The following is a 24,887-nucleotide window of genomic DNA, read 5'->3' as shown; positions in this document are numbered from 1 at the left end:
TGAATTAAAGAAAGCTCATAATTTTGATGCATTAGGGCCCAGGGTGTGTTGGTCTCTCGTTTCTAGCATCTGAACACTCGCCTTCTTCATTTCACCATTAAAATTCTATAAAATAATAATACTTGAATTTGAATTCTAAGTCTGTAATCTCCTTTCTTTCCTCTATAATAGTACAATGGTACATAACTTCTTTTATATCTACATGAGATCATATGCTTAATTTGAAGATTATTCTTTTCTTTAGGAAAAATGATTTTTCCATGCTTTATCTCATCTGATGCTAAAAACAACTTTTGGCGGGTTGAAGGAAATATTAGTATTCTCATTTCACAGTTGAGAAAAAAGATATGTCCCATGGGTGGTAAGAAGCACAGCCAGGGTTGAAACACGGCTTCTCATTTGATATTTAACAAAGATTTAATGAGCACCTACTGTGTTCCAGGCACCGTGCTGGGCTCTGGGAACAAAGCAGAGAACAGACAGAGCAGCTCTGGAGGCATCTTGGGCTCCTAAATCCACTCCCTTTCTAATCTGAGAACTCTAGCCAAGGACAGAGACATTAAATCATAATCCAATAGATTTTTCATATAAAAATGCAACAATATTAAGGTGGCTTCTAAACAAATACCTCAAAGAGAATTAAAAGGCATTTTAACATCATTTCTGACAGAGTACAGTCAGTTTTGACGTGATCAACTGAAGTATAGTCATGACATGCCTCGGAATAAAACGATCAGAAAGTTATCTGCATCTTTGGAAACATCACTCTCTTATGCACAAGTGCATTAAAAGTACAGACATCTGGAAGTTCCAATCCAGGGTGCTCTGTTTCTCTGCAGCCAGGGAGCAGTGATTTCCAGGCAGGCTCCAGACATCCAAGGCCACTCCTCTGCGGAGTCTCCACTATTGGGGCTGCTGGCTGCCGGGCCTGTCAGCGTTCCCTATTATTCTCCTGACAGACAAAAGAGAAACAGCATGTATTCCCTTCTGCCTCTAAGAGTAGCAAGTAAAATGGTTTTGAGATTGTAAGAAATGTCGACTTAATTAGCTTTTTTTCTTCCAGGTAATAAGTGTTTTCTCCAAGGAATGCCCCAAATTAACAACACTGTTTGAAGTTTATATTTCCTTCTCTTTTCCCATTTAAGATTCATAGATGCAAAATTCATACTCAGAGATGATAAAAAATCTTCGTGGTTTATTGTTTTTGAATATAACAAGAGAACATTACCACAGTGAAGCTTAGAATCTGTTTCATCTGACATATGTTTTGAAATCTTCCATTGAGAGGTATAGATCCTAGGTCCCCTAAACATTATAAATTATGGAAATCAGAAATATCTTCCCTGGGGCACCTGGGTGGCTCAGTCAGTTAAGCGTCCGACTTCGGCTCAGGTCATGATCTCGTGGTTTGTGAGTTCAAGCCCTGCATCCAGCTCTATGCTGACACCTCCTTGCTTTGGATTCTGTCTTCCTTTCCCTGTCCCTCCCCTACTCACTCTCTCTCTCTCTCTCAAAAATAAATAAACATTAAAAAAAATTTTAAAAAAGAAATATCTTCCCTTATATCAGAAGTTCTTTACAGATGTTCTTCAGGTTGGTCTGTGAACTCTGTGAAATGATATGGAAAAAAAAAAAAGCTTTTTTTTTGTATATGCACTTTGTAAGTTTATGGTTTTTCAAGATTCTCTAAGGTAGCATATGAACCAAAACAGTTTGAGAATTCCTTTACAAAGTCTGTTGAGGTTTTAAATGTTGTCAATTCATATAGAAGTAATTTCACTTCATTTTTAGATTTTTTTTAAACTTGGCATCTTAAACCAAAATGTATAATCATTAAAGATAATTTTTTAAGAATATAAGATGCCTAGTTTACACAATCACATATATTTCATTTGCACAATTTCGAGAAGCGTTTCTTGTCTCTGAAGAGCAGAAAGGACTATTCAACTATAACTCGATTTAATTTGACTCTGAGCATGTAGCTCCTGAACAGCTGACTGAAATGAAAATCTATAAAGCAGATCCTCTGTTCCCACTGTCCTGTTGTAATTTCAGTTTGTGGTCTAGCACAAGAGTGGAAGAGAGCTGAATCTCAACTGCCCATTATGTTGCTCTGGCAGTGGGACTGCTGGGCATTATCACTGAGCCCTTATGGGTACAGCCCTGTCCCAAGTCAATAAAAACAAGGGTCCCTGCCCTCCAGGCACTTGCCGTCCAGTTGGGGAGACAAAATATGTGTTCAATATATATGCAACTTTTTCCAACAGGCCACTCTACAGACTGGAAAAACTAGACAATATATGCAAGATTTCACTGGAATATGAAGTCTCTATGGCTAATGCTGCCTTTGATTATATGTCTTCTTACTAATTTATAGATAGCTTGTAGCTGATTTATCAGTGTTGGTAATTTTTCAAAATCAGTCTATGAGAAATCAAGTTATTTTAAAAGATAAATTTTAGGACTAAATTTTTAAATGAACCACGCAGATTTCTTTTATAAAAGGGGATTTTCCTAAATTTAAGTCTTCAGCAATCTGAATAATTGGTCTTTCTGTCAGTCTTCTGATTACAGGTAGGTGAAGGAAGTTTTCTTTCCTATAAGACAGAAAAAAGAGAGAGAAATATATATATATATATATATATATATATATATATATACATGAATGCACACATAAGCTTATTTATACATACACATATATATGAAGTTCAGTAGAAGTTGCTATTTTGAAAATATTTATCAGAATAGGTGCATTAAAACTTGATAAGGTTTGTAAAATTTATAGAGGCATTCCCTTCAAGGCCTGATGTGAGTTATGAAATCTAATTTTGTTTTCATAGCTCTGTGATAAAATTTTATCAATGTTATAAAAAGGGGTCTTTACTAAGACTGACCGGAAATCTGAACTATCTGGCCAGGCAATAAAAACACATTCCTTAGCTGCAAAGTGTCAGACAAGCAAGGTGTAACTGAAATTGATCGATAAGTCTTCCTTTTACAGTTGAGTGCATTCACTTTACCTCATAGGATAATAGTTTTTTTTAATGGTTTTTCCATTAATATCAGACTTCAGTGTTAGTAAGAAACAAGAAAGACATAAAAGGGAGAGAGACATGCCATCAAGAAAGAATGCTGTGGTCTTTAATGGTAGAGCACTTGAGCTCAGAGGAAGTGCTTGTGTGGGTGAGGGGTGGGACATTTGTTTCTGACTGATATAGGTTGAATTGTGTCCCCCCCCTCCAAAAAAAAATTAATATATCAAAGTCCTAGCTCTCAGTATCTCAGAATGTGTTCTTATTTGGAAATAGGGTCTTTGCAGATGTAATTAGTTAAGATGAGGTCATACTGGAGTAGGGTGGGCCCCTAACCCAATAAGACTGGTGTCTTTATAAAAGGGGGACATTTGGACAAGGATAGGCACACAGGGAGAATGTCATGTAAACAGGAAGGCAGAGATTGGGGTGATGATTCTACTCAAGGAACACCTAAGATTGCTTGGAAACCACCAGGTGCTGGGACAGAGGTATGGAACAGATCATTCCCTTGTACTCTAGAGAAGGAACCAAACCTGCTGCCAACTTGATCTTGGACTTTTAGCTTCTAAAACCGTGAGACAATAAATTTCTGTTGTTTAAATCACCCAGCTTGTGGTACTTTGCTACAGCAGCCTTAGCAACTAATACATAAGTGAATACAGCCATTGGGGTAGAGAGGTGAGACCTGAGATGATTTGCTATGTCCTGAAGAGTAGGTGAGGGCCGCTCCCATGCATATGGCAGTGCCCCGCCTACCTTGGGTCAGGCATCCAAGTGTAGCTTACTTTGCCTAACTTAGTTGCCATCAAGGAAATCTCCCAAACAGGCAGTGACTAAACCACAGAATTACTCAATGAAGGCATCCAGTGAACTCAGTTTCATAATTACTAAAGCCAGTAACCTGCAATTTCTACAGGCTTTGAGGTTAGGCAAATCCAGGTCCAAATCCCAGTTCTGCCACTTATTGTCTGGTGGCTTTTTTGTTATTTATTATTATCATTATTTTAAAATTTTAATTCAAATATAGTTAACATACAATGTTATATTAGTTTTGGGTGTACAATATAGTGATTCAACAATTCCATACATCATCAGTGCTCATCACAAGTGCACTCTTTAATTCCCATCACCTATATCACCTACTCCACCCCCACCTGCTTTGGACAAGGTATTTCTTCTCTCATAAGCTCAGCTTCCTCATTTGTATAATTCAAAAGTGGAAGTAGAGAAAATATCTACTTCCAAGAGTGGTCATGAGTATGGAGTTAAACAGATGACAACAACAGTGTACCAACATGGTACCTGGCATGTATAGACATTCTACCAGCATCAGTACCCTTCCCCTTCAACATTTATGATCTTATTGATCTGTATACCAAAAGACTTGTCCAACCGTGCAGGAGGCAAGACTCAATTCAGACCTTTGACACCAAGTCCAAAAATCTTTCCCCAGAAGGAACCATCTCCAGTCCTTGGCCACCACTAAGCTGTGCCGTGGCCTCCCTCTGTTGCTCTAGTGAAATTTGGATTGGGCTTCTGAGGGTGACGATGATCTGGATGCAGGTCCTAGTGAACACCTGTAACAAGCCTTATGGAGGAGATGGATAGGTTTCCTGGGTCAGCTAGAATTCTAGTTGTTATAACTCTTGTTGTATCTCACTATGGAATCAGAATCAGACTTTAAAAGCTGAGTGGAACTGTAGAGATACAAGAGTCTACTTTCCTCGTTTTATAGAAGAGGAAGCAGCAGTTCAGACGGACCTTCAGCCAGTTAGCATGGAATTGAATGGTCTAATGTTCTTTCCATTCTATTATGTTCCCAGTAATCACAGTGTTAGCCCAGGAATGGAAGGACCAGAATCGATCCAAGGCTATGTAAAATATTCTCAGAGTAAACCTTTGCCATTGAAGAGAAATGTGTCTTCAGTGGAATCAAGGTCTTTCCTAGCTCAATCATGCTTAGACCAAACAAGGTGAAAGTAGATTTCAAAATGGTGCTGCAACTGCCATTTAGTAAAGGGGTGGGGACCCGTCAGTGCTTTTTAGTACCTACTCTGGAGGAAACGAAGTTTGCTCATCTCAGCCCCAGCACCTAGCAGCCCCTGAGGGAGCCCATGGCTGTTTCAGAGCAAGCAGAGGAGGTGAGGAGCAGTGACCCTTGTTTGGAAATCTCCTAAGTTGGCTGACTCCCATTTACATGCTGTTTCTGGCAACAGAGATCAGTCTGGGTCACTTCTATGTCACTGAGTAAATATGCTGGAAATTATTACTATTTCAGACAAATGTTTAACTATTCTCAGATTATCTATGACACCACAGGCCAAAGTCACAGCAATCTAACCTGGGAGTGAGTTTACTTTACTTTGTGATTTATGGAATGAGAATTCTAGGCGCTCTATGGGACTAATTTAATACGAAACATTCAGATGTCTGTCTTATAATGCCATTCATCTTTCCTTAGCCTGCCTGCACCAGGGGGCATGTGGTTCAGAGAGCAGGCTCTCCCTTCTCAGCCACAAATCATCACACTTGTGAAAGGGGGTGACGGGTCTTCTCTTCCAAGTCAGTCTGCCTGTGGCAAAGGCAGCCGAGCAGTTAAGGATGCATTTGGGCACTGATGACAGAAAAGTGTTTTCTACTCCACCAGACTTTAGGAGCGTTTTGAAAGTTACGGCTGGCAAAGAAGGGATGATGATCAACCTTGCTTTCGTTTGTCTTAAGATGAAGGAAATTGAGCCAAGCTATACTGTCTTATCAACAAGTACAAGATTTGCTTTATAAGAAGTTTATGTGATATTTTATGGATTGATGTGGCAATGCATGTCTTGGCTCAGGCTGCTACAACTAAGTATCATAGGCTTATAAACAATAGAAATTTATTTCTCACATGTCTGGAGCCAGGATGTGTGAGATCAGAGTGCCAGCATGGTCACATTCTGGTGAGAGCCCTCTTCTGGGTTGTAGACTACTGACTTCTGATTTTATCCTCATAGGACAGAGAGCAGAGCAGATGAAGGAAACTCTTCTGTGACTTTTACAAGGGCACAAATTCCATTCATGAGGGCTCCCTCCTTATGACTTCATCTGCTCCTAATTACCTCCTAATACCATCATATTGGGGCACGGGATTTCAACTCATGAACTTTGTGGGGGGCACTCAGTCCAAAGCAGTGCATATGAGAAGAAAGTTCTACAAAAAGTCAAACTCCGCTTCAATGTGTATATTAAAAATCATGTTTTTGGGGCATCTGGATGGCTCAGTTGGTTAAGTGTCTAACTTCGGCTCATGACATGATCTCATGGTTCAGGAGTTCGAGCCCCATGCTGACAGTTCAGAGACTAGAGCCTGCTTCAGATTCTGTGTCTCCTTCTCTCTCTCTGCCACTCCCCCACTCACACGCTGTCTCTCTCTCAAAAAGAAATAAACTTTAAGATTTTTTTTTAAAAAGCAGGTTTTTAACCAATCGATTACTCTAAATCTTACATTCATTCAACAAATATTCTTTAATGCCTGCTGTATAGCAGGGGATATTCAGGCTTGGGAACACAGATGTGAACAAGCCTGGCTTACTTTCAAGGAGCTTAGAAACCAGTGGGAGAAAAAATACATCAACAGTAATAAGTGATAAACAAAGGGGGCAGAGGGAGCACATGGAAGGAAGTTTCTAATAGAGATGGGTGTGGGGAGTGATAAAGAATGATTCCCCAAAAAAGCTGTAGGAGGAGAATGGACAAAGGTATGGAAGAGGAAAGACATAATTTGGGGGCAACTGAAGGAATGTTGAGGAGGAGTCGGGTGCAGATCTCCGTGAGCAAAGAGTGAGAAAACAGAGGGTGCAGGGCCAGTTGGACATAATATTCCCAAGGGCAATGAGTACCCTGGGGAGGAGTGTGCTCTTTACTTTCATGATTAGGGTGGGGTGGGGGGTGGCGGGTGGAAATTTTAAGGTTTTAAGCAAGAGAGTAACATGATATGATTTTCATTTTCGAAAGATCATTCTGGCTATGACATGGATAAAGAATTGGAGAGGAGGGGGTTGCCTAGGTGGCTCAGTCAGTTAAGTATCCAACTCTTGATTTCAGCTCAGGCTATGATCTCAAGGTTCATAAGCTCGAACCCCACATCAGGCTCTGCACTGACAGTGTGGAGTCTGCTTGGGATTCTCTCTCTTTCTCTCTCTCTCTCTTTTGCTCTCAAAATAAATAAATAAACTTAAAAAAAAAAAAAAAGAATTGGAGAGGAGGAAGGCTGGGGCTGTACAATGACTGGTTAAAAAATCATCATGGGGCGCCTGGGTGGCTCAGTCGGTTAAGCGTCCGACTTCTGCCAGGTCACGATCTCGAGGTCCCTGAGTTCGAGCCCCGCATCGGGCTCTGGGCTGATGGCTCAGAGCCTGGAGCCTGTTTCCGATTCTGTGTCTCCCTCTCTCTCTGCCCCTCCCCCGTTCATGCTCTTTCTCTCTCTGTCCCAAAAATAAATAAATGTTGAAAAAAAAATTAAAAAATATCATCAGGATTATCCATGTGAGCAACGCAGTGGCCTAAAGTAAAATAATGTAAGTAAGCAACTTCGAAAGACTTAAAAATCCCACAAATGAATCCCTTTTCCCTTCATAACAACACTTGGAAATTGGTGTAATGAAAATTGTCCTTTGTTGTTGAGTCATTCATTTCCTGAGCAAAGATCTGGAGTGCAGGGTCCTGGAGTACTGTTACGTGCAGCTGCTGCCTTCTGCCTCATGGCTGGTGAGAGCTCCTCTCTCCAAAGCCTCTTAAATACACAGCTTTAGCTCCATATAGAGTTTGGCCCATATCAACTTTTTCATGGGAACTAGGCATTATCTAGCAGATAATACTACTCCATGGGTGTCCTGGAGCACAACAAGGATTTATGACTCAAACACAGCAGACCCCTGTCAAGCCGACTAAGCAGAACTCACATTTCAACACTGAGAAAGTTGCTAGCCAGGTTCGCCTTGCAGAGTGGAGAGAGGGAGAGAAATCATAATAAAAATTAAAATCCACAGTGGAATTCAGCCTATCAAAATGATTTCATGAAACAAGAGGCAAGGCAAGGTCTGATAAGGGTTTGGCATTCTGAATTGATTTGGAAAAATTGCCTGGATGCCCAAGTGCCTTGAGTTTTGGGTGCCAGGGTATCCCGGCAAGATCCACTTCCTCAAACAGACTTGATTGTATTCAGAAGTGTAACTTGTGAGTCTAGCTGGTATCCATCCTGATACTGTAACTGAAGTCACAGATTCCAACCTCAAGTTTGTGTTGCCTGTATAGCAAAGATCACCCTGTCAAAGGCCAATTTTGAGGAGGCACCCAAGGGAAAGCCTCTCAATGACTAAAGAGAAATAGTGACAGCCTAGATAATTCCATTGCTAATTTCATCCCTCAGTGGTGAAGAGAGAAAAGGAGCATAACAATGGCGGAACTATGGTCGATACTGAAAATGCCACGGAGCCCTGAATGCCAGCCATGTCCACAGCTTCCTGAGGAATTCAACCCACACTGTTGCTTAAACAGGCAAGCTGTGCTTTGTATCATGTAATCCCTGACATCCCAATCTAAAGGAATGAGTAAAAGGCAGCTACTGGCTGACCTCCAGCCATTTAGTCTTCCATTAGAAGACACAATGAAAGTAATTCAGATGGTAGAGTGGCTCTGGAGCCAAAAGAAATATAAAGAGAAGGCAGGAAACAGGAGCCTCAAAGCAGCAGAGGCCATGAACAGGCAAGTGAGCATCTCAGTGTAGAGAAGAGCCTGCAAAGAAGTAGAAAATTCACAGCAGAAGAAAGAAGACCAAGAAACAATGAAGTCAAGAGCAGGAATGGCAGATTACTGGGTGGCCATTTGGACAAAGATAGGTCACGCGTCTTTTTTTTCATTTTAATTTTTTGACAGCATGTGTTCATGAGCGTGCACATGGGGAAGGAAAGAGGGGAGGGAGAGAGAGAAAATTCCAAGTTGGTTCCATGCTCAGCATGGAGCCCCGTGTGGAGCTTGATCCCACAACCCTGGGATCATGACCTGACTTGAAATCAAGAGTTGGACACTCAACGGACTGAGCCACCCAGGTGCGCCCATGCATCTTGAACAGAGACCACCATGAAGATTGTGTGCCGGGCTTCCCTGTGCACTCTCACTTCCTTGTTAATCCTTCCAACAAACCTCCACCACTGGAGGTAAATTGAGTATGTCTCTGTAATTTGTAACCTAAGTAAGCTTAATTTATTACACAATGTCTAATCATCTTTAATATTAACTTCCTTTTAATCACTTCCCACTGCGCTCAGAAAAGAAAAATCCAAACTCCTTAAACTCCTTAACATGACCTATAAGGCTGTCCACAATCTGGTTCATGCCCACACCTCTCACTTCACCTAGTGCCTATTAATCCAACATTCTAGGCCTCTGCACTATCCAAGTAGCACCATACCTTTGCATGCCTAGCAGCCAGAACAGAACAGAGTGCCTGGCTATATATATATATATATATATATATACACACACACATATATATATATATATATATACACACACACATATATATATATATATGAATTTGCTCTTTGAAAAACTAATTTTCTTTGTATTTTCTGTCTTTCAAGGAAAATGTCTGTCTCTCAGCCTATACGGATTTCAATTAGGGAACAAGAGAACTATCTTAAAAATTAGTTTTTCTAAGAGCACTTATTATTGAACTGAAATAATATCCTGTGGAATTTCACACTCTTAGACGAGCCTGCCAGGGATGTCGGTGGCTCAGCCTTCCGCATTAACTAGACTTAGAGCAAACATAAAGAGGTTTGGCCTCCCCACCAATAAGCAGCTCCTTCAGTGGGGAAAAGGTCACTTCGGCAAATAGGATCCCATCCTTGTTCTAAAGTGCTCTCTCTTTGTACATACAAAAATGCAGAAGAAAACTCAAGAGGCTTGCTATTCGTCCCCACCCCCAAAATTACTCTGCCCCTCGATATGTGCACCATAGCACTGACATTATTCCCGCGACCTTTAAAATAGCAAGATGTTATCAGCACTGAAGGCAGCTTAATTAACATGGGAAGCTTCACTACCTCAGACTCACTTGTTTTGCCTCTAATGTCTGGGTCCTGGTTACACTCTCTGGGTGGTTAGTCTTGACCCAAGATTATTTCCATTATTTCATAAGGAAGTAGTGATAAAAACATGAGGACATTCAGATTAAAGCCCTCACTCACATAGCAAGTGCTTCTTTGCCTTCATCCTCTGGTGTTCTTGACACTGGTCCTTGGCTTGAGCCATGCCCAGCTGACACAGAAGTCCTGGCCAAGTTTCTCCCGGTGTGGTCAGCCAACTGCTCTCCATCCCTGGGGCCTATTAAGTGCAGACTTCCTGACCCACCTCAGGCATACAGAATAAGAACCTCTGTGATCAGCCTGACACTGGGCTTTATCAAGCTCTCCAGGTAATTCTTGTGCACATTAAACTTTGAGAATCATACTAAGGAAGCATCCCTGCTGATCCACAAATTGCTCTAGAAAGGATTGTTTTAAAATAAAAGATGGAATTCAAGGGCCCTTAGATGAGAAAAGCAGGGAAGACTGAGGAGAGAAGAACAACAGGCAACGAGAAAGAAGAAAGGAAGGAAGAATGGAAAGAAGTGGAAATGAAGAGAGAGAGATGTAATCAAATCTCATCTTTTTGGGGGCACCAACCCTAGAAGTTCTGGGAGATTCCCTCCTCTCTTCCTTTCCGGTCTAGCACAGTCTTCAGGGTCATTTATGCCTTTTGGAATTTTTTTTCTTAAACCCAGCTGCTGCTGGTGGTATGGAGAGTCTGACTGCCCAGCTATCTCAGTTGGTCTGACACAGGTGACATTCGAAACTTCTAGGATGGAAAAGCCAGGACCTAATGGATCCAGTGATTGACTGAAACTTATATCTACAGGACTACAGCAGACAATGAGTGATTGCACATCCAATTCAGAATCACCATTGTACTTGCCATATAAATATAATTTTCCATCTTGTTTCTTTCTCCCTCCCCCAACCCAGCTGCAGCATGGGCAGAAGCACTTCCTCTCCCCTCATATATTTCTATTTGCACGTATGGTACAGGGTGACAGCCTATTGATAGTTTATATTACAGACTCACAGAATTAGAAAATACTATAGCTGGCAGCAGACACCCACCACACAGCCATGTTATACAGTTGGGCCATTTGCTCCCATCAGCACTTAACCTGAATGGCAGTCTTTGTCCATCTTTGCAGTTGCTAAGGCCAAGCGGCCCAAGCCGTGCCACTTATGCAGAATTTTAGTTCACTGCATTGAAAAGAAAACGGCTGTTCTTTCTGCCCACCTAGCCTTAGGAGGGGTTGAAATGTGCTCAGAGGCAAGAGGGAACTGGAGCCATTGGTTTAATAAAAACAATTGAGGATCACCAATGGGTCCAAATTCCATTTAACTGAGGACATTTGCATCTGATTTGTGATGACCTAGAATAACACAGATCCGTGGGTTTTGATTGCTCTCTTCCAAATGATGCCAGAAAGAAAAAAATAAAAAAAAAAAAGCTGCTGCCTCGGTGAATCACAAATCTCAATGACACTCAGCACACCTGGGCTATTATTAAAGATTAGCTCATAAACACAGCAATAGCCACTAGCTACAATTTCTAAGTGATTCTTTGGTAAAGGGAACAAATTTATCTTTACCTTTTTGTTGTTTTTTGCTTTGCTTTCTTAATCCACACACACACAAAAATTTAGTTACTAAGAAAATCGAGAGAGAAATGGAAATTCAGGTTATTGCTCTACAAAATGACCTTTGCATTTTGAATCATTACTAACGTGTCCTGTTTTGCAAAACTGACATAAGTACCCAGATAGATGTTTCTTATTTATAAAACACTTCCAGTTAATCTCAAAATGTTTGTCAAACTTTCAGGCATGTTACTTTTAGTCACCTGGCTGAGAAACATGCAATTTCACCCCAACACTTCATCAGGCAACAAAAGCTAGGGATGGGGCAAAAATATCCAGAAAAGTCCTCCTGAGGACAATCACAAATGCTGGTACACTGTTGATTAACATCTGGATCACCTTAAGGGTGTTTTGTGAACCAGCAGGAAATAAATTTCTGGAGAAGGCCATGGACTGGAGGATGGTTGTTTTAGTATTTAATAATAAATGGTTTCCAGTTGATAGGAAAATATTGAAATGTGACTTATATATACGAAGCTGATTCAAATTTGATAAACATGTCCCCAAAGGAAATTACTGGGTTTATTAAAAGCCCAGGAAGGCCGAACAGAATTGCAATAGTCTTATCCTATAGTCCTTGCCGAGGTGGAGTAACCGCTCCCCAGTCCACCTTCTGGCCAACTAAGAAGGAAGGTCAATAATAAGGAAAGAGCAGGGCTGTTCTCAGTCTTCGTTCAAAGTAGCTATGAACTGCCAAGCTACTCTGTGCAAGCCGTCGTCCACAAAGTAAGTGTCACTGCCTTGCTGGTAAAATGTGATGTGTTGATGACTGTTATATTACATCTAAAATCCCATTTACTGGTAATAGAAAAGTTCAGTTAAAGAGTTTTGCCTTATGTCTCCTGGTGCTTGATAGAGCGTTGTGTGATATTGCCAATTTTCGCTTCAGGCGTATTCACATGCAACAGTGAAAACTTCACAAGAATTTGCACATTTGATCCAGGGTGAAATCATGCCATTTTCATAGCAAATCAACTTTTCTTTGGCAGAAAAATGATAGGTACTTTGGCACCTAGAGAAATGCCTTTGTTTTCAAGGAATTTTGAAAAAATAAAAAATGAAAAGTTCTGTGTCTATGGGAATTGTGATCCAATCATTCTAAGCAGAAGCCCAGCAGGTAAGAATCCTGTTGTCCCGCTTTCTGACCTGGAGCATGTTCCTTGACCTTTCTTATTTTGACTTTCTTGTTAAAAAAAGAAAAAGAAAAATGGGGGTCACATGCAATCTTTTTTCCTATGTGTCACAAAGCTGTTCTGGGATGCCTTCACATCTCTAACATCGTACAACAGTGTCTGCAAAAGGGCAAATTGCTGTGGATGTAACATGTGAAATTTCACCTCAATGTGCTCTCCTTTTAGTGGTGTTGGAAGCAGCAGGAATTTATTCATGCAGCCCCACTGATTTGCAGACTGGGAGTAAATACTAGGCCTTTTGCAATGATTACCAAGAGCCCCCTTCAGTAGACATGATCTACTGCATTACATTAAAGTGGTGGATTGAGGAGGGAGCCAGCTGAGCCCTTCTGTACACACCTAGCCAGGTTGCAATTTATATTCAGACAGAGCTGTGAGTGGCTTTCAAAGCAAGAGAGAGAAGAACATTTCTCTTGAAATTTTCTACGAGGACCGTAAACCAAACTCTGATTTGTCACTGCTATTAAAAAAAAAAGAGACAGAGAGAGATTCTTTCTTCATTGCAGGAAAAAATTAATAGGTAAGTTTTTCTCTTCCTGTAGTATTGCTACTTAAGATTGCTGAGGATCTCTCTTGATGTCTTAAAAAGAAATCCTCATGTGACTTTTCTTTTTAACAGTGCATACAACCTTTCTCTAAGTTCTGAGGACTGAGGACTGAGGACAGTCTACGGCTTTCGGTTACTGAGCTTAGTCTGGAATAGCCAGCTTCATTTTTGTGAACAACATGTAGCTGTGCGCATAAAGACTGCTGCTTGCTACCACAGGCCAAACTGAAGGGAAACTGGAGAAGGAGACATTGATTCATGTGGTGTTCAGTGGCCACCAGCCATTTCATTTTTATTCAGTAAATGCAGGATTTTAACACAGAAAATAAGGTGGTTGAACCAGAAAAATGTCAGTTTGGGTCAAATTTAGTGTTAGATGGTCAAACAACCTATTTTATTATCAAATTACACACACACACACACACACACACACACACACACAATACTTGACCCCACAAAATTATATATATAAATACACACACAATATATATAGACACATAAAATATTACTTGACCCCCACCAAATTATTTTTAAATAATAATAGTAGTTTCTCTTTTTTTTCTGAGAGAAAACACATCTAAGATAGTTATTTTATTGGCATTATCTTGTCAAGGTTTGTTGCCTTTCCAAGAACACATTTGAGGCAGCAAATGCCATTCTATGTAAGATGTAGAGGGTAGGAACTTTTTTAAAAGATACTATACAAAATTAAAAAGGATAAGTAATTGTTATGTCATAGAAAGCATATGAACATATGAGTGTATACACATATGTTACCCCAGCAAAATACAGCACAAAATATGATGGCTCTGATAGAAATGAACTGTGTGGCTGTACCGGAAATTGCAGCTTTTCAGATCTTGACACCACAATGTTTGTGGCTTGAGGGCCCTGCTGCCTTCGGATTCTGGCATAATTTGCTCTGATCTCCATCAGTTGCTTTAATTCTGTTAAAAAGATTATTTTGAGAGACATGTCAATGTATTTATAGAAAGTAATTAAAAGTCCAAGATGATGAAAAACTCAAAAATCCTTCAGAAATCCTTGACTCCCACGCTGGACTCTCTCATTACACACTTGACTTGCTTATCACATCAGATACGTGCTAACATTCTCTGGATTTCTACAGAATGGCAGTTCTGGAGAGGACTTCCTTCCAGGCTTTGTAAAAAGCCTGAATTGAAGGCTAACCTGGGAGTGGTCTAGAAATTGAACCCACTGAAAAGACAGTAAACACAGCAGTGAGAACAGTGCTCCAAGTTGATGACAAATGGCATAAAGCACTCTTTTACTTTCGTCGGGGGGGTCTGTGTGAAAGAAACCATTCTAACAGTGTATGATTTGTTTTGCCAAAACAAATCTATTTTTCAAAAACCCAGTGTGATTCTTGATGACTTTCACATGCTAAATGTTTTTATATTATAGTACATAAAATAAGTTATTGTAGAGTGCTTACTTTTTTGAAACTCCCAGTCTGCCTTATTTTCTACCATATACTTAAGCCAGTAGGCCACAGCAAAATTTTGAGTGTAATGATTGTTTAAGTGTACCTTCATAAGTATATCTATCTATATAGAGATATATAGATATAGATATAGATACATTAGTAGCATTTCTTTCTTTTTTTAAAGCATTCTGAGTATTTAATAATATATTCTACTTAATGATTATTTCTAACTTAATTATTTCAGGAAAAACAATAAATGGCAACTTATATATAGTAAAATAAGTTTCTAAAGAACATTTAAATTAAACTCTGCTATCAGTCAAGTTTCCTAGAAAATACATCACCCTTTGAGACACTTAGACAATTGGGAAAAACCACTAATCTCTTCATCATGAAGGTGAAAATATGAAGATGAAGTATGGGAACCTACGTCCAGAGGAAAAGAATCAACTTTCACACCATAGTGATCTATGTGGATATACATAATTGATGATGCAAAAAAGAAAAATGTTTGTCTACATAGCCTTGTCAAAGGTCCAGAGAACTAACATGGAGAAACTGGTAGGGAAAGTAACATTTGCATTTCCTGTTTTCTCTCTTTCCTTCAGCTTTTACGGGTAACAAGCTTGCTTCTGGGAAGGGGCCCTACATTTCTCTCTGTGTTTTGGATACCTGTTTGGCCAGGTTGCCCTAGCTTTATTTCTCATAAAGGCGCAATGAACACAGTGAAGCCAGGAGGATAGGGGCCGGGTAACAGAAGACAATCCCAAGAGTATGAAAGATTGAGCATAAACAATGAAGAAACTGGAAAAGTACCTTCTACTGTAGCGCTCGTTTGTTTACTATTCAAGTGTACTGTAATATTTCAAGTGTGTTCATATACTTAATTAGATCAAAAACTCTTTCAGGGAAGGAACCCTGGCTTATATTTCTTTTACAGGGCTGTGCAGTTTGCGAACACAGAAAGCTATCAGCTAACACTAATGACAAGAACCCCAAATTATTCTTCTAAGTAGCCACATAGTGGGGTCTCCAAGAGCTGGGGTGAGAGGTAATAGTGAGTGATAGGGACAGGGGCATACAAAGAATACGATTGAAACCTCTTCCTCGATGTTGGGTGGTGCTGGAGGAATATTTGTGGAATACCTCAGAACAGTGATAGGCATCCCAATAAATCCTTGTCTTCTTGCCTTTCAGTCTTCATTCCTATACTTTTGTTCTGGGCTAAATGTAAAGATATGATTGCAACTGTTTTAAAAGTTTTTGGTTTGTGTACCTTACATATAATAATAATAATTTTATGGTGACTTTAAAAAGAAATAATCTAGTATTACTTATTTTAGGGATCCCAGGTAATTCATTTCCTAATCTTTTGATTTCCTTTAAAGTGATATCATGTTCTTCAGAATTCCTGAAAATTATGTCTTTGTTAATGTACAGCTAACCCCTGAAAGGGGCTTTAAATTCCTCAGGCTGGGACACCTGGATGGCTTAGTCGGTTGAGTGTCCGACTTCAGCTCATGTCATGATCTCACGGTTCGTGAGTTTGAGCTTCGCGTTGGGCTCTGTGCTGCCTGCTTCAGATCCTGTGTCTCCCTCTCTCTCTGTGGTCCCTCCCCAACTCATGCTCTCTCTCTCAAAAAATAAACATTAGAAAAAAATTTTTAAAAATTCTTCAGGCAAACAGGATAAAGAACAAGAATTGGTTTAATAACATATATGTATTCTTTTCCATTGGTATCACTTAGAAAAGAAAATTAGCAAAGAATAGATAAAATAATAAAATGAGCATATATTTACTTACTGCTAAAAAAAGAGTTCTGCAAACTGTAGTCGCTATTTAATAAGCCATTAAGTTTTAAATAACTTGAAAGTAGGAAGTCAACAGAGCCTTGCTTTCCTCAGGGTTCATGCTAAGGGAATACCTTCAAATGAGGCCATTTAGAATTTCTGCAAATAAGCCCCTTGGATAAGGCTCAAGACTAACAGAACTCTGATTGAATTCTTGAGTGCAAATGGTGTCAACAGTGAATTTCCAGAACAGAAGTATAACTGGAGTAGAAAAGGGTGGATCCAGAAGATAATTATTAAAAATCATCATGATGAGATATAAAATTCAGAAAGTAAGCTCTTTGAAGAAAAGACAAGATGGTTTAATTCTTCAAAAACTTGATGGAAAAGAAACTGTCACCCATACTCTTTTGGGTTATAAAGCCACGTCCTGTGGATACACAGATGACCATGTCTCTCTCTATGTCATCCCACGAGTAAATTGGTTCTCCATCTGGGGTGTGCAGTGTTCTGGCTGGGTGGACCATTTTGAGACGAGAGGAACAGTCATCCAGCAGCTGAAATACAAAGGGACAGAGATATTAGAATATGAAATGTCACAACATTATGAAGTCTTAAAGAATCAACTCCTTTAGGAGAACTATTCTCCCAGTTTGAATATTTATTTTACTTGTGGTTATTAGAGAGTTATAGAAGGATATGGGAAAAATAGCATATAAAATGTTTCCGACGTGCTTTCACAATGAGGAACTTCTGTGCTCTTACTGGATTTTTTCCTTGTGGTTCTCTATTTTCCCATGTGGAAGAAGGCTTCTTGCTGCTTAAGAAATGCCTAAATATGAAAGGCCCTGGCTTGAGAATCTCAACTTGTCACAATAGCTGAAAATATTTTTTTTTCAACAAGCAAGAAACTAGAAGACAAAAGCACTGACCCAGAAGTGAGGAGACCTGGGCCTTCGGCCTCTTCTGACCTCAGACCAGTCAGGCAACCTCTCTATGAAGAGTATCTTCAACTATAAAATCAAAGTTTTGGTTTAAGACCTCTTTGATTCTATGATTAGAAAGTCTTCTTTTTCTTTTTAACTTGGAAAAATTTGAAAACGATCTGTAAGGGCCTTAGTCAGTTTCTCTCAGTTTTCCTAGAAATATTCATACAAATACAAATACATGTACAGATGCAGAGTGTCAACAGTATTAGAAAGATTAGTCAACATGTTGCCAGACCCCTAAGGGCAATTCCATGAAAGTGTGAATAAGACTTTAAGACAGAATAATAAAAGCAAGTAAGGGGAAAATTAGAGGTTTCTACACACTTGCGTGCATGATTTTTACCTAACACTTGTTCCTCCAAAATGCAGGAGCCAGGTCCACATGAGCCCTAAATCATAACCAATACATCTAATTTTTTTTTTTTGAGAGAGAGAGCACATGATCAGGGAAGGGGCAAAGGAAGAGAGAGAGATAAGCAGGCTCCACGTTCAGTGTAGAGCCCAATGTGGGGCTTGATCTCATGAACCATGAGATGATAACCTGAGCCAAAATCAAGAATCAGACACTCAACCGACTGAGCCACCCAGGTGCCCCACAACCAATACTCCTTTTTATAGATCTATTTAGGGACTACAACTCACAACACTGTAGCCTGGCAGGGAGCAGAACTAGGCACATAATGACATCTTGTATATGGGAAATGAATCAATAATATGAAGCAAGACAAGACAGTGATGAAACGATGCAATTGGAAAGTGCAGTTTTCACACCCACTACTTTGGGTAAGGGATGAATGAATTGAATAATAATTAAAATTACCCAAGAATACATTCCCTTCTGTAGATAGAATAGAGCAGTGGGAGAGTATTCTTACCTACCCCTCCTGCTAGGCAACAGCCAATCAGCAGCAATTTGACTCAATCCTGAGCATATGAACCAGCTCTGTGACTTGAGATCTAGGAGAGGATCCTGAGAGATCCCAAGTAAAAATGTACGGGAAACAAAGAGAACTAATCTATCCTGTCTTCTGTCAAAAGATCTCTCCTTGTACAAGGAGGCATAGATAAAAAAAATTAACAACAGCAACCATATGAGGCTTATGAAAGTATTCTACAACATAGAAAACTCTATGTTTTACACAGTCCTCAAGGTGAAGATTTGGAAAAAGATTTACAGCAGGAATACATTTTAGAGAATATCTGTATTGGGTTTTCCCCAAATTCAATAAAATTTGACTTCCATAAACACACACACACACACACAAACACACAGAGAAATGAGATGACAGCAATTTAAAGAAAAGAAGTATTGCTGAGATGCGGCAGAGATGATGATGATGATGATGATGACGACGAAGGTAACAATAATAGCAGTTAACATTTATTGGGACATTTCTATGGCATAGAAACTTTTCTAAAAGTTTCTAAGGACAATCTTGTTTCATTCTATGGAAATAATTATTATCTTCCTTTTATTGATGACAAAAATGGAGAACAGAGGTTAAATATCTTAACTCAGATCACACAGCTAGTAAGAGAAGGAACAGTGTTTCAAGCTAGGGTAAGTAGAGAGCTAAATGAAAAGAGGAGAGAAGGTATGGAAACAAAAGACTCAGTGGTAGAATTAAAATCTGTTTTGAAAGCAGAAGACAGACTGAATATTATAGAAAATCAAATCAGTATTAGGGAGGACTAAGTTGAGAAAACCTCACAGCATATAGTGAAAGCATAAGACATAAAATTTTTGAGAGGAAAGTTAAACATCTGGAGTGTCAAGACATCAGATATTAAACCTATACATTATTGGTGGTACTGGAGAAGAATTCAGAATAAATTAAACTTAAGCAACTATGAAGAAGAAGAAGAAGAAGAAGAAGAAGAAGAAGAAGAAGAAGAAGAAGAAGAAAACTTTCCTGTTCCAAAGACCCATGTCTTTAGATCAAATAGGCTAACTCAGAATATAGCAAAGTTAATGAAAAACTGACTAACATTTAAATATAACTGAATTGAAAAGTATGAATTATAGGCATGGGGGAAAGTTCAGTTATATTTAGATCTGTTTTCTGCAACAATGAATGTCAAAGAAAATGGGATAAAATATGAAGTTTTTAGGAGAAAATGTTTTAACATAAGAATTCTATATCCAGCTTAATTATTACTTTTGGTTATAGGAAACAAATGATATCCTCATGTACACAAAAACTAGGAAAACATATCACTCACATACATTTCAGATTATTAAGAAATGAATGAAATTCCTTCACTATGGGAAAGTCATAATGTGAAATGAATAATACTAAGCAGTAAGACCACTAGAACATGATACAACTGCTACAAAAAATGGTCAGAAAATAAATGAATTAAAAATTTTAATCTTCATCGAGAAAAAAAAATGCAAAGCATCATCAGAAAGGGACATGGGAAAGGAAAGAAAAACCAAGCATTCCAACTGTCTATTTATTCATGAGGGCAAGAGATGCCCTTTTTCTCTGTTTTCCTTTGTTAAGAACATTCATTTTTATGATTATAACCAATACAATAAAACTTAAAATCAGAATAAGAAAAATAATTCATGTCTTAAAAAATAGACAAAATCACCATCATGTGGACTTAATATGATTTTATTCTTAGAAAATTTATGTGAATCAAATAAAAGATTAATAATAAGAGAAAAATGTTTAATAAAGTGGCCAAGGACAAAATAAATTATAAAATAGTGATAGTTTTCCTGTTCACAAAAATAGGCATTCAGAAAATATAGTGGGGGGAAATCTATCCTAACAGCAAAACCAATTAGGAATGACAATTATTTTCAAATGCAAGACCCTTATAAAAAATTATAAAATTTTACTGAAGGACTAAAAAAGATACATATATATTTTTTATATATGCTTACACACATATATAAAACAATGCCACAGAATTCAATCTGGCTGCAAAGACTGATTCTTATGAAATTAATTAATAGCCTGACACAACTATAGTCAAAACCCTGCAGGATGACTTTAGAGTGTTGGACTGTAATTTCAAAATTCATCTATAAGAATCAATATACAAGGGTATTCAAGTAAAATTTGAAAACAAAGAACAATAAGCAACTTCTTTCAGATATTAAAATATAAGAAAAAATATATAGAATTATTATAATTCTAGAAGTATTAGATATGTTGGATTGTTTAAGAGCAGAAGCTAATAAGAATTAGTTTATTATAAAGATTGCATTCCAGCTCAGTTGGGAGAACAAAAACAGATTAGTCCATAAGTAGGGCTGAGATAATTTTACGCTAACAAATATAGCAGAGAAATAACTTTGCTCAAATTTTACACGAGGAGTTTCACACAGTTTAAAAGTAAAAGAGAAAAATAAAATGATAAAAAATTTGAAGAAAACCAGATGAATCTTTATATGAACTTAGGATAGTAAAAGACTATCAGAACATTTAAAAACAAAGAACTTTTAAAATATAATAATTCTGTACATTGAAAAAACCCATAGACACAGTGGCAAATTGGAAATTTGTTACACTAAATCTGATAAAGTTAGATGTTGCTTATTGCTTTAAGAAAAAGAAAATTCATATCAGTGTGAAAAATACTTCCAATAGAAAAATAGCAAAGGATTTAACAAGAAATTCACAGATGACTAATAAATGATAAATCAAATCAAAATCACTTATACAAGTAATTAAAGACATACAAATTAAAACATGGATATAAAATTCCCTGTCAAACCCACAAATATGTTTCTAAATGGCTGCATTTAGCATTGCTGAAACCTCATGTATACCACAAGTAGGTAGAAGCTCTCATTCACTATTTGTGGGAGCATAAACTCCTGAAATATTCCTGGAAAATGCTTTGGCAATAGCTATCAAAATTCTCAAGCATGTTTACATAATTTGACCTAGCAATCTTACTAAGAAGTTATTTAGGGGAAATAATCAGAAAATTAAATACAGATGTATATATTCATCGGAGCATGCTTTATGACAGCAAAAAATTACAACCTAATGGAAAACAACAGAAAACTGAATGAATGAATAAATAATAATCTGCCTATTTGATAGAAGATTATGGTGCCATTGAAAATAATTCTTTTGTTAAGGAATGTTAAATATGTGGGCGGGAAATCACATTAGTTTGTTAGGTGAATAATGCAGGCTGCAAAATTATATATATTGTGTGATCTGCTAAGATCTCAATGGCAAAAAATATTATAACTGTATAGTAACCATAGAAATATAGTCACTAAAGTTATAACTATGGTTATTTGTGGGTGATAGAATTTTCATTTCCTTCTTGGCATTTTTTTCTTTTTCTAATTTTAATACAGTGACCATATGTTTTATGTAAGTTGAAAACAGTAGAAATGTTATTAAAATAATCAAAAAATCATAGATATTACAATAGATTCATATGGTTTTTCTTTGGATTTTTCTAAATTTTCCATAACAATAGTCACTGTCTTAGTCTGCTCAAAGTTGCCAAGATAAATATCATGCATTGGGTGGCTTAAACAACATAATTTTGTTTCTCACAGTTCTGGAAGCTGGGAAATCCAAGATTAAAGTAGTGGCCAATTTAGTTTCTGGTGACAGTTCTCTTCCTGGCTCTTTGTTGTGTCCCCACATGGTGGGAGAAGAATGGGCTCTCATTTCCTCTTCTTACAAAGGCCACAAATCCTATCAGGTTAGGGCCCCACACTTATGACCTCATTTAACTTTAACTGTCTCCTTTTTTTTTTTTAATGTTTATTTACTTTTGAGAGAGAGAGTGTGTAGGGGAGGGACAGAGAGAGCGGGAGAAAGAATCCCATTCAGGCCTTGAACCCATGAACTGTGAGATCATGACTTGAGCCGAAACCAAGAGTTGGACACTTAACCTGTTGAGCCACCCACAGGCCTCAACCTTAATTGTCTCCTGAAAACCATATCTCTAAATAAGTCACACTGGAGGTTAGGGCTTCAGCAAAAAAATTTGGGGAGGGAGTGCACAATTCAGCCCATAGAAGTTATTTTGTTTTTCAGCTTTAAAACAACCAACAAATATGGTAATTGGGTTTCTATCTGGGTTGGGAGCAATGAGGAGCTGTCCTAGAAATATGTATGGATAGGTTTCTGGGAAAAACTTCCGCAGCTTGAAAAGAACTTACATAAAGGTAATCCTTACATTTTCCCTTACTTTACTACTAAAATGTGACTATTTTACTGAGATTCTGTTTATAATCAGAAAAATGAACGTTATTTAATAAAAACATATACTAAGTGCAAAATGTGAATTAAATATATAAGTATTTCACTTGGTTTTCATAAAGATCTATCTACATGAGACAAAGTTAATGAGTTCACAAAAACATTTTTAAAATAAATGTGAAAATAAGGCATTTTCAGTACAGAAAGGCTCTAAAATATCTAGTCAGCTTAGTACCTTCAATGACACTATTAATTCTTAGTTTTCCAAATGTATCTAAACTTATTCACGTATCTTCTTTACAGTGGGTAATCTAAATTGTATGTTCATAATTTTTGCAATAACTAAAGCTCATAATAAAGGAACAATGTTCTGTGCACAATTCCTCACCCACAATCTATCTTGTGAGCTTAGTTTTCATAGGCCATTATTCTCAGGGTTGGGCGCGTGGGCATCACAGAACAAGTGCATATTCCCTGCAGGCATGAGGTCCTCGCCTCTACAAATCAGAAGGACCTGTTTCTCATTCTTTTGGCTTCCACTTCTGCATCAAGAACTATTTGGCTGAGAGAAAACACACTGGTTTTGAGATTCTGTAGAATCAAAGAGATGTTGTAGGGGTGGAGAAGACAAATGTTTCAGGACCATAGAAAGAGGGGCTGGGCAATCATAAATCAGAGAGAGATGCCGGCTCTGAAGAAAGAGCCACTAACCCTGGAGAGGGAGCCACCTTAGTGCACTGATGACAGATGAGCCTTCGCCAGTTGGAGATGGGTTGCTCTAGTAATGTTCAAAGAGTGGGTAGGAAGAATGTGGTTAAATCATCCAGAATAGCCACAGCAGTGAAAGCAGCAGAGAAAAAGTCTGCATTAGATGCGATTCAAATACCATCTGGGGGTTTTATTACAGAAAGTAGAGTGAAGCACTTTGAAATGTGTTCTGTTCCTCATTTCTCTGGTAAAAGTACCAACCATTGAAGCTGAGTTTCTTTGGAACTGGTGGTGTTAGCCAGACTCCCCAGTGAAATCTGAGCCCTACACTTCCTGTTGTCTATTTGTTTCACACAGAGTCCACTCTCCAGAAGTATTCTTTACAGCCTGATAGCTTGAATGGATACATTTCTAATGGATCACAAAGGATCTCATGCAGGTCTCCAAATACAAAAACAGACAGTATGGAAAAGATAAGGAAAGAGATTTATTTTAAAAAAATAAAGCAAAGGAAGAAATAATATGCAGAAACTTTCTAAACATTTCCTAAGTATCTTTCTACATACTGAGACCACATTAGTCTCTGTAAAACACTGTTTATACCATGTCATGAATGTATTCAGAGACGACTGGTGGCTAAAACACTTTGGTCTGGGATAGTGTAATGGACCACATTATGTCCTCCTCAAAAGTCATTTGGAGAAAGTTCCTTAAAGAGGTAATTAAGATTAAATGAGGTCACAAATGTTGGGCACTAATATGACAGGACCGTGGCCTTATTAGAAGAGGCAGAGGAACTAGAGATCTCTCTCTCCACACATGTACAGGGGAAAGGCTGTGTGAGAACACATAGTGGTGAGGTGGGGGTCATCTTCAAACCAGAGGGTCCTTCAGAAACCAACCCTGCTGACACCTTGATCTTGGACTTTCTAGCCTCCAGGACTCTGAGAAGTAAGTTTCTGTTGTTCAAGCCACCCAGTCTATGATGTTCGTTATGGCACCCCAAGTAGACTAATGTAGATAGCATGTGGGGTCCACCATATGCTTTTAAACAATCTCTCCAGTTGTATATATCTTTCTGTATTTCTCTGCCCAAGTACCATCTATGTACTGGAACTATGTATTTAATTTTTGAATTCTAACAACCATACTTTTGTGTTCAGTGCCCCTCATCCTTATTAATGCTTTTTCTGCCTAAGATACTGAATCTTACCCATTTCTCAAGTTTCA

At 38.3% G+C, this 24,887-nt stretch overlaps 1 protein-coding gene across 1 annotated transcript in view; it reads right to left on the bottom strand.

Moving 5' to 3' along the window:
* Positions 1-398: 398 nt before the first annotated feature.
* Positions 399-24,887, bottom strand: part of DCDC1 (doublecortin domain containing 1) — a 497,922-nt gene continuing 473,433 nt past the window's right edge. Inside the window, exons 38-40 of the mRNA XM_086677755.1 lie at positions 17,175-17,325; positions 14,368-14,477; positions 399-2,597 (exon numbers count right to left, since the gene is read on the bottom strand). Of these exons, the coding sequence (XP_086533881.1) occupies positions 2,529-2,597; positions 14,368-14,477; positions 17,175-17,325 (330 nt within the window). The 3' untranslated portion in view covers positions 399-2,528. The remainder of the gene's footprint in view (positions 2,598-14,367; positions 14,478-17,174; positions 17,326-24,887) is intronic.

The sequence above is a fragment of the Puma concolor genome, chromosome D1 (genome assembly GCF_028749965.1).
Source record: "Puma concolor isolate L17-30 chromosome D1, mPumCon1.1.hap2, whole genome shotgun sequence".
NCBI classification, from domain to species: Eukaryota; Metazoa; Chordata; class Mammalia; order Carnivora; family Felidae; genus Puma; species Puma concolor.
This window is presented reverse-complemented; position numbering and strand designations above follow the sequence as displayed.